General features: G+C 45.6%; 1 protein-coding gene across 1 annotated transcript; it reads right to left on the minus strand.

The window, feature by feature from the left end:
• Positions 1-266: 266 nt before the first annotated feature.
• LOC121871939 (proline-rich protein 2-like) lies at positions 267-857 on the minus strand. Its single transcript, XM_042374547.1, has one exon. It carries the CDS (start codon positions 855-857, stop codon positions 267-269), a length of 591 nt encoding a protein of 196 aa, XP_042230481.1.
• Between the last annotated feature and the right edge of the window lie 9,735 nt (positions 858-10,592).

The following is a 10,592-nucleotide window of genomic DNA, read 5'->3' on the forward strand; positions in this document are numbered from 1 at the left end:
GTATTTTTTGTGGCGTATGATAAATTACCCTAACCTAACCTAACTTAACCTAACCTAACCTAACTTAACCTAACCTAACTTAACCTAACCTAACCTAACCTGAGCTTGATTCCCCGCACGACATAATATATACTGGGGCAGGATAGCGGTATACCCACTTCTTGTCCACACACTCCTTATGTGGTGATGTGACTGACTTTACCGATAGTTTAGTTCTCCTCCTTCCTCCTCCTCCTTTTCCTTCCTCCATCAGTTACACCAATGGTCTACTGTGGGCAGGGGCTGGTCCACCGTGCAGGGGCTGGTCCACTGAGGGCAGGGCTGGTCCACCGTGGGGCAGGGGCTGGTCCACCATGGGGCAGGCTGCACCATAGGGCAGGCTGGCACCATGGCAGGGGCTGGTCCACCGTGGGCAGGGACTGTCCACCATGGACAGGGCTGGTCCACCATGGGGCGGACTGGTCCACCATGGACAGGGACTGGTCCACCATGGGGCAGGGGCTGGTCCACCATGGACAGGACTGGTCCACCATGGGCAGGGACTGGTCCACCATGGGGCAGGGCTGGTCCACATGGGCAGGGCTGGTCCACCATGGGGCAGGGGCTGGTCCACCATGGGGCAGGGCTGGTCCACCATGGGGCAGGGGCTGGTCCACCAGGAAGCTGGTCCACCATGGGCAGGACTGGTCCACCATGGGCTGGCCAGCAGGGCTGGCCACCATGAGGGCGTCCACCATGGGGCAGGGCTGGTCCACCAGGGGCAGGGCTGGTCCACCATGGGGCAGGGGTCCACCATGGGGCAGGGGCTGGTCCCAGGCAGGGGCTGGTCCACCATGGGGCAGGGACTGGTCCACCATGGGGCAGGGGCTGGTCCACCATGGGGCAGGGCTGGTCCACCATGGGGCAGGGGCTGTCCACCATGGGCAGGGCTGGTCCCACTGATTTGACTCCTTCTTCTTCCTCCCTCCTCTTTTTTCCTCCACCTCACTAGGTCCCATTGCCATTAGACCACAGTGCTAATTGGCTCTAATCCAAATTACAACATTAAAATTGGGTTTCATTAGGACAGGAGCCCATTAATCTGCCTGAGAGTGTCGGGCCATCTTACTTGTCTTGATCTAACCTGCTGTGTCCACCTCACGCCCACGTTTTGAGTTTCTACCCCATGCCCACATCCACGCCCATACCTGCATTTAATTACCCACCCTCCTAGCCCCATAACTTATACTCACCCACGCCTACATTATCCTGATAGTTACCCTGTTTCACGCCCACACCTGACAATAGCTGGCTCTCGGACACGATATATTACCACAAGCAGTGCAAGGAGGATGTGGATATGGAGTCTCACCCAAGTGCCAAGTATGGGCGCCTGCGGTAAATATATTCAGACAGACAGACAGACAGACAGACAGACAACTATATTCAGTCTTGTGTCTTGTGATAAACTGTGTGGTTTTTTTAACTAAATTCATAAGATAAATCTAAATGTATGCAAGAATTATGTGCTTAATGTGGTTTATAGTTGTTGTGGTGGTGTTCCTAGTTGTTGTGGTGGTGTTCCTAGTTGTTGTGGTGGTGTTTCTAGTTGTTGTGTTTTCTAGTTATTTATTATCAAGTAAGATTAAACGAACAAATAATAAGTGAACAATGTACATATTACTCTCTCGGTCTTTCGTTCTGTCTCTCTCGTCTGAAATAATTAACATAATGGTAAAATTTTCCGTTCGTGGTATCATGTTGGTACGTCGTAAATAGTTGAAAAGCGCGGGAACTGAAGAGGTTGGTACGTCGTAAATAGTAGAAAAGCGCGGGAACTGAAGAGGTTGGTACGTCGTAAATAGTAGAAAAAGGAACTGAAGAGGTTGGTACGTCGTAAACAGTAGAAAAGCGCGGGAACTGAGGAGAGTGATACATTGTAAACATAAGAAAAATCTGAAAACGCAGGAAAATAAGATGTTGGCGCGCCATTAGATAAACCCCCATCCACTCCACCCCACGCACACACAAAAAAAGTTGACACGTGAACAAGTAAAGAAAAAACCGCAGGAAAACAAGATGTTGGCGCGCCATTAGGAAAAAAAATCATAACAAGAGCTTAGGTTTACCTCTTAAACTCGCCATCGCTGGTCTGGTTTTTACTCGAAAATCTCCAATGCAAATCTCTACCAAAACAACCCAACTTTGTCGTGTCCGCAGGGAAGACAGACCGACCTGTGTACCACCTTTTGTAAACTCTTGTATTGTCCATGTTCATGTTTACTATCGTTTGGGTTTTGTTTTAGGCAAAATATGGTGAAAATATGTTGTGTGTGTGTGTGTGTGTGTGTGTGTAAAGAAGACGTTTGCACTGTGTCTATGTACCTATGTAAACACTGTAAACACAAACATCAAGGGACTCTGTAAACACAAACATCAAGGGACTCTGTAAACACAAACATCAAGGGACTCTGTAAACACAAACATCAAGGGACTTATAAAACACACACCAGGACTTATAAACACAAACATCAAGGGACTTGTAAACACAAACATCAAAGGGACTCTCTGTAAACACAAACATCAAGGGACCCTGTAAACACAAACATCAAGGGACTCTGTAAACACAAACATCAAGGACCCTGTAAACACAAACATCAAGGACTCTGTAAAACACAAACATCAAGGACTCCTGTAAACACAAACATCAAGGGTCCCTGTAAACACAAAAACATCAAGGGACTCAAAAACACAAACATCAAGGGATTCTTGTAAAACACAAACATCAAGGGACTTCTGTAAACACAAACATCAAGGGACTCTGTAAACACAAAACATCAAGGACTGCAAACACAAAACATCAAGGGACCCCTGTAAACACAAACATCAAGGGACTCTGTAAACACAAACATCAAGGGACTCTGTAAACACAAACATCATGACTCTGTAAACACAAACATCAAGGGACTCTGTAACACAAACATCAAGGACCCTGTAAACACAAACATCAAGGGACTCTGTAAACACAAACATCAAGGGACTCTGTAAACACAAACATCTAGTGGTGTTGTGTGAGAGGTGTTGGGTGTGGGTAGTGGTAGGTGTGTGGTAGTGGTAGATGTTGTGTGAGTAGTGGCAGGTGTTGTGTAGTGGTAGGTGTTGAGGGGTTGTGTGAGAAGTGGCAGGTGTTGTGGGTAGGCAGGTGTTGTGTGGTAGTGATAGGTGTTGTGTGGTAGTGGTAGGTGTTGTGTGGTAGTGGTAGGTGTTGTGTGGTAGTGGTAGATGTTGTGTGGTAGTGGCAGGTGTTGTGTGGGGTAGGTAGGTATTGTGTGGGTAGTGGTAGGTGTTGTAGTGGTAGGTGTGGTGGTAGTGGTAGGTGTTGTGTGGTAGTGATAGGTGTTGTGTGGTAGTGGTAGATGTTGTGTGGGTAGTGTAGGTGTTGTAGTGGGGGGTTGTGTGGAAGTGGTAGGTGTGGATAGTGACAGGTGTTGTGGTTAGTGGTGTTGTGTGGGTAGTGGTAGATGTTGTGTGGTAGTGAGTGGGTAGTGGCAGGCAGGGTAGTGGCATGGTAGTGGTAGGTGTGTTGTGTGATAGTGGTAGGTGTTGTGTGGTAGTAGGTGTTGTGTGGTAGTGGAGGTGTTGTGTGGGTAGTGGTAGATATTGTGTGGTAGTGGAAGATATTGTGTGGTAGTGGTAGGTGTTGTGTTGTAGTGGTAGATGTTGTGTGGTAGTGGTAGGTGTTGTGGTAGTGGTAGGTGTTGTGTGGTAGTGGTAGGTGTTGTGTGGGTGGGTAGATGTTGTGTGGTAGTGGTAGATGTTGGGGTAGTGGCAGGTGTTGTGTATGGTGTGGTATTGTGTGGTAGTGGTAGGTGTTGTGTGATAGTGATAGGTGTTGTGTGATAGTGGATAGGTGTTGTGTGGTAGTGGTAGATGTTGTGGGTAGTGGTAGATGTTGTGTGGCAGTGGGAAGATGTTGTGGGTAATGGTAGGTGTTGTGGGTAGTGGTAGGTGTTGTGTGGGTAGTGGTAGATGTTGTGTGGTAGTGGAAGATGTTGTGTGGGTAGTGGTAGGTGTTGTGTGGGTAGTGGTGTGTGATAGTGACAGGTGTTGTGTGGTTAGTGGTAGGTGTTGTGTGATAGTGCAGGTGTTGTGTGGGTAGTGGTAGGGGTTGTGTGATAGTGACAGGTGTTGTGGTTAGTGGTAGGTGTTGTGTGATAGTGGTAGTGTTGTGTGGGTAGTGGTAGGGGTTGTGTGTAGGACAGGTGTGGTGGTGGGTTGTGGCAGGTGTTGTGTGGTAGTGGTAGGTGTTGTGGGTGTGTGTAGTGGTAGGTGTTGTGTGGGAGAGTGTGTGTGGGTGTGGTGTGATAGTGAGGTGTTGTGTGGGTAGTGGTAGGTGTGTGGTAGTGGTAGGTGTTGTGGTAGTGATGGTGTAGTGGTAGGTGTTGTGTGGGAGTGGTAGGTGTTGTGTGGTAGTAGGTGTTTTGTGGAGTGGAGGTGTTTTGTGGTAGTGGTAGGTGTTGTGTGGTAGTGGTAGTTGTGTGTGGGAGTGGTTGTTTGGGTGTGGTGTTTGGTGGTGTGGTTGTTGGGTGGTTTGGGTAGTGGTAGGTGTTGTGTGGGTAGGAGTGTGGTGTTGTGGGTAGTGGTGGTGGTGTTGTGGTAGTGAGGTGTTGTGTGGGGTAGTGGTAGGTGTTGTGTGGTGGTGGTAGATGTTGTGTGGGTAGTGGTAGGTGTTGTGTTGGTGGTGGCAGGTGTTGTGTGGGTGGTGGTAGGTGTGTGTGGTGATGGTGGGTGTTGTGTGAGTGGTGATGGGTGTTGTGTGTGGTAGTGGTGTTGTGGTGAGTGGTGGGTGTTGTGTGGGTAGTGGTGGGTGTTGTGTGGTGGAGATGTTGTGTGGGTATGGTAGGTGTGTGGGTAGTGGTAGGTGTTGTGTGGGTAGTGGTAGATGTTGTGTGGTAGTGGTAGGTGTTGTTTGGGTAGTGGTGGGGTTGTGTGATAGTGACAGGTGTTGTGTGGTTAGTGGTAGGTGTTTGTGATGATGGTGGGTGTTGTGTGGGTGGGGTTGTGTGACAGGTGTTGTGTGGGTTAGTGGTAGGTGTTGTGTGATGTAGGTGTTGTGGGTAGTGGTGGGGTTGTGTGATAGTGACAGGTGTTATGTGGTTAGTGGTAGGTGTTGTGTGGTAGTGGTAGGTGTTGTGTGGTAGTGGTAGGTGTTGTGGTGGTGTGGTAGGTGTTGTGTGTGGTGGTGGTGGGTGTTGTGTGGGTAGTGGTAGATGTTGTGTGGGTAGTGGTGGGTCTTGTGTGTGATAGTGGTAGATGTTGTGTGGGTAGTGGTAGGTGTTGTGTGTGGTAGTGGTGGTGTTGTGTGGTGGTGATGGGTGTTGTGTGGGTGGTGGTAGGTGTTGTGTGGGTAGTGGTGGGTGTTGTGTGGTAGTGGGTGTTGTGTGGTAGTGGTGGGTTGTTTGTGGTAGTGGTAGGTGTTGTGTGGTAGTGGTGGTTGTTGTGTGGGTAGTGGAAGGCGTTGTTTGGGTAGTGGTAGATTTTGTGTGTGTGTGGGTAATGGTAGGTTTTGTGTGGGTAGTAGTAGGTGCTGTGTGGGTAGTGGTATGTGTTGTGTGGGTAGCAGTGGACTGTCTGAATTTATCACTTCCCATTTTGGTATCATCTGCAAATTTACTAATCCTACTAGTTATACCTAAATCAAGATCATTAATACCTATAACAAACAGCAGAGGGCCTAATACAGATCCCTGGGGAACCCTGCTTTGACCGCACCCCAGTCTGACTTTAATCCATTTATGCTGACTCTTTGTTTTCTAACACCAGTTAACCATGACCTAATCCATTTTAATACTGATCCACCTATTCCATGTGCTTCACCTTCCTTATCAATCTCTCATGAGGACTCTATCGAATGCTTTACTGAAATCTGCTAAATAAATTATATCATATGACTCTATCATTATCTACCGCTTCATATACCTCCTGAGAAAAAGCTGCTAAATTTGTGAGACAAGAACCTCGGGTGAACCTGCATGAGAAGAATGAATTGCTGAATGTTTCCAAGGTGGCTTCTGATTTTTGTAGCAATAATTGACTCAGCAACTTGCTATGATTGACGTGGAGACTAATGGGACGGTAATTTGATGCAATTGATTTATCACCTTTTGAAAATCGGAATACATTTGCTAGTTTCATAAGCTTCTGGCACTAGCCCGATTCTAATGACTTATTAAATAAAACTGCTAATGGATTACTCCACCTTATCTCCATTCTTTAATATTCTAGCATATACCTCGTCTGGATCAGGCGATTTATGAGGCTTCAGTTTGTTAATTACTTTAAGCATTATCGTTACTAGTAATATTGATATTCATCAACATATTTTCTATACTGTCGTTATATACCCTTATGAACTTCTGAAACTGTGCTAGGTTTTCCCTATTTAGAATACGTTTAAAATGACTATTTAACGTGTACTACTACATTTCTAACATCAGTCATTTCTCCTGTCGTAGTTTTAAGGACCTATTGTTCTTAACCCTTGATTTATACATTGATAAAAGCTTTGGGGTTATTTTTCGATCTGTTTGCTACCTTGATTTCATAATTTCTCTTGTTTTCCTGGTACTTCTGTTTTTACCTGTCTTGTTAGGTTCTGATAGTAACCAAGTAAGTGATTTTCGCCTTTCTTAACTTTCTATATACTCCTTTTTCCTAGAAGATCTAAGAGCTCATTATTCATCCATTTTGGTTGGTTCCAGAATGGATCTGAATTTTCTTTAGGGATGTGTTTATTTTGAGTATTATGGATTGTCACTAACAAATTGTTCATAAGTAGCCGCTAAATTCAAATTAGGGTTCTCCCGTCCTAAGTTGACAGTTTTCCGAAGGTGTGGGAGGGATTAATCTTTTCGACCATAGGGCCGGGTCCCTTAGGTCTCTCCTTGCTACCGTAATTAGCCTTCCTAAAATCCGGGATCAAGGCAGAATTTTCCTTCTTCCCGCCATTCCATATTTTTGTAGCAGTAGGTGTGTGGTTGTGGTAGGTGTTGTGTGATAGTGATAGGTGTTGTGTGGGTAGTGGTAGGTGTTGTGTGGGTAGTGGTAGGTGTTGTGTGGGTAGTGATAGGTGTTGTGTGATAGTGATAGGTGTTGTGTGGTAGTGGTAGGTGTTGTGTGATAGTGATAGGTGTTGTGTGGTAGTGGTAGGTGTTGTGTGGGTAGTGGTAGGTTTTGTGTGGGTACAGTAGGTGCTGTGGGTAGTGGTAGGTGTTGTGGGTAGCAGTAGGTGTGTGGTTGTAGGTGTTATGGGTAGTGATAGGTGTTGTGTGGGTAGTGGTAGGTGTTGTGTGGGTAGTAGTAGATGTGTTGTTGTGGTAGGTGTTGTGTGGGTAGTAGTAGGTGTGTGTGGTTGTGGTAGGTGTTGTGTGGGTAGTGATAGTGCTGTGTTGTTGTGGTAGGTGTTGTGTGGGTAGTAGTAGGTGTGTGGTTGTGGTAGGTGTTGTGTGGGTAGTAGTAGGTGTGTGGAAGTGGTAGGTGTTGTGTTATAGTGAAAGGTGTTGTGTGGTTAGTGGTAGGTGTGGGTAATGGTAGGTGTTGTGTGGGTAGTAGTAGGTGTTGGGTAGGCAGGTGTTGTGTGGTAGTGGTAGATGTTGTATGGTAGTGGTAGGTGTTGTGTGATAGTGATAAGTGTTGTGTGGGTAGTGAGATGTTGTGTGGTAGTGGTAGGTGTTGTGTGGTAGTGTAGATGTTGTGTGGGTAATGGTAGGTGTTGTGTGGGTAGTAGAAGGTGTTGTTTGGTAATGGTAGTTGTTGTGTGGGGTAGGAAGGCGTTGTGGGTAGTGGTAGATTTTTGTGGGTAATGGTAGGTTTTGTGTGGGTAGTAGTAGGTGCTGTGTAGTGGTAGGTGTTGTGTGGTAGTAGTATGTTGTGTGGTAATGGTAGTTGTTGTGTGGGTAGGAAGTTGTTGTGTGGGTAGTGGTAGATTTTGTGTGGGTAATGGTAGGTTTGTGTGGGTAGGTAGGTGTTGGGTGGTAGTGGTAGATTTTGTGTGGGTAATGGTAGTTGTTGTGTGGGAGTGGTAGGTGTTGTGTCTCTCGGGAGATGTTGTGGGTAATGGTGGGTGAGTGTGGGTAAGTAGGTGTTGTATTGGTACTGAAATGCGACAGTGATAATGTTGTGTTTTGTCAATTATACCTGTATAATGTGTTGATTTCTCATGTGCTCATGTGTAATTTGGTTGAGTGATGATTCGATATCTCTCTCTCTCTCTGTATCAGATCCAAGTGAGGCGTAGAATGAAAGCTCTCTGGCAAGGAGATCATAACGGTACACAGACACATCAAAGGTGAACCTCCTTGATAATCGTAGCATCGCGTAGCCTTAAGGTATCATGTACCCGGAGTGAGGAGTGCCATGAGGAACACATGGAATCTGTTAACCATGAGAACATTAGATAGTACGATTCCTTAAAGACTTCACTGTTTTGTAATGATACGGTGATGTGAGTGATCCTGTTGGTTAGTGTCCAGTCTGGAGTATCAGTACTCTGGTCTGTCTTGTCCTGGAGGAGGATGATAGGACGAAGTGATGACTCAGGTGGAGAGTTGAGGCACTCTTTTTGCCTTGTTTAATGATCTGGATCAAATAATTAATCACCTACACTCGTTCCCGATCGACACGATCAACTTACTAGCATTCTGATCTTTGTTTTACCTCTAACCCTTACACTATTCACACTCAATTTCTGCTCTTAGTCGTCTAATCACAATCTTATTTCTATTAAATCAAACTGTGCACGACCACCTCCCCCACCCCTCTAAACGTCAACTACGGCACTATCGGAGGGCAAACTGGCAATCCTTGCGATAATTCTTCGACTTTAATTGGGATGAATGTTGTTTTTCCACTCAGGACGCCTCGGTATGTGCTGACAGCATTGCGGTTATACAGGGTGGTATGAGTGCATTTATCTCATCTTCTACTAAACCTTTCACTTACAATCATGATTTGATCGCTCCTGTTCTCTTGCATATCAAGCTATGAAACTATCTCCTTCTCCTATTACCCACTCCTCTTTCGTTACTTCTAGGAATCGTTGTAAGGTTATTCTTCGTAGGGCTAAGCGAGTCTTAAAAAAGAAAGACCGCTGTCCTGACTAACTCTTTCTTCTAGTAAATGCTTCTGGTCCTTAACCAAAAACATCTGTAATAATTTCTGCATCCTTTTCTTTTCCTCCTCTCTTCCGACCTGATAATTTCTTTAGCCAATTCTCCCCGATAAATCCAATGCCTTTGGCACCTTATCTCCTCTAACCCACTTTAGACGATTCCAACTCTATCTCCTACTCCCTGCCCTACTGAACCTATGCACTTTCTTATAATCTCCACTCGTAGGGTTGTTGTTGTGCTATCCGTTGATGTGAGTAAGGTGCATGGACCGGTCGGAATACCCCATCGTGTTCTAAGGAGTGTGTGATGAAATTTGGCCCTTGTGCTTGCTCGACTCTTTCGCCTTTGCCTCAAAACCCAAACTTATCCTTCAGCCCATCCCTTAGAAGGGTGACCATTCCAATCCCTCTAACTATCGCCCCATTGCCCTAACTCCGTCCTCTAATATTGAAACTAACTTGAACTCACAATTTCTCCGTCACCTGAACGCCATTCTCTTCTGTCGGATCACCAGTATGGCTTTCACCAGGCGAGATCTACTGGTGATCTGCTCTCCTAGTGCACCCATCTTTGGTCATCCTCTCTCTGACTTGGGAAACTTTCGTCGTAGCCCTCGACATCTCCAAAGCATTTGACTGGGTATGGCACAAGTCTTTGCTTTCTAAACTTCCTTTATGCTTTCTCTCCCCCACTTTCTAATTTCTAGCTTCCTGGAGAACCGATCCATGGCAGTTGTTGTCGAGGATCGATCTCTCGCTCTTTCTCTACCAATAGTGGTGACCTGCAGTGTTCTGTTCTTTCACCTATTCTCTTCTCTTCTTTTTATCAGTAATTTACTTCACACTAATTCTTTCCATTCTTATGCTGATGATTCTACTCTCCACTCTTCTTCACATTTTCCCTTACCCCTAATTCTCAAACTAGATCTGTTTCTAGAGTTGATATTATTTCATCTATCAATGCGGATCTGTGCAGCATATCCGAATGGGGTGGTTAGAAATTTGCTAAATTCAATAGTAATAAAACTCAGTATTTACCAATTACACTTTCAAAATTAGATGATCTCCACCAATCAAATTTCAGGACGCAATCATTCTGCCAATTAAAATAGATATGTTAGGCCTCACCATTTCTCTAATATGTCATGGAAGCCACACATCCTCAACATTGCTAAAGCTGCCTCCCGAAAACTGGGAATGCTGTACAGATGCCGTGTCTACTGCACTCCTGAACAGTTGCTTGTATATAAGGGATTCATTCGTCCTAACTGGAGTACTGCTCTCATATCTGGGTGGCTCTTCTTCTGCCCAACTGTTAGACAGGGTGGAATCAAAGCCATTTCGTCTTATTAACTCTCCTCCTTTAGCTGATAATCTTCTTCCCTTTCTTCGCCTCAATGCTTCACTCTCTTTACAGGTACTTTAACTGGCAATGTTTGGTGGA

Source organism: Homarus americanus, unplaced genomic scaffold (genome assembly GCF_018991925.1).
Source record: "Homarus americanus isolate GMGI-L3 unplaced genomic scaffold, GMGI_Hamer_2.0 scaffold33556, whole genome shotgun sequence".
In the NCBI taxonomy this organism is placed as follows: Eukaryota; Metazoa; Arthropoda; class Malacostraca; order Decapoda; family Nephropidae; genus Homarus; species Homarus americanus.

What these genes read in the sequence shown, in the direction of transcription:
- LOC121871939 (XM_042374547.1), bottom strand. Translation starts at nt 857, where the DNA reads ATGGTGGACCAGTCCCTGCCCCATGGTGGACCAGCCCCTGCCTGGGAC.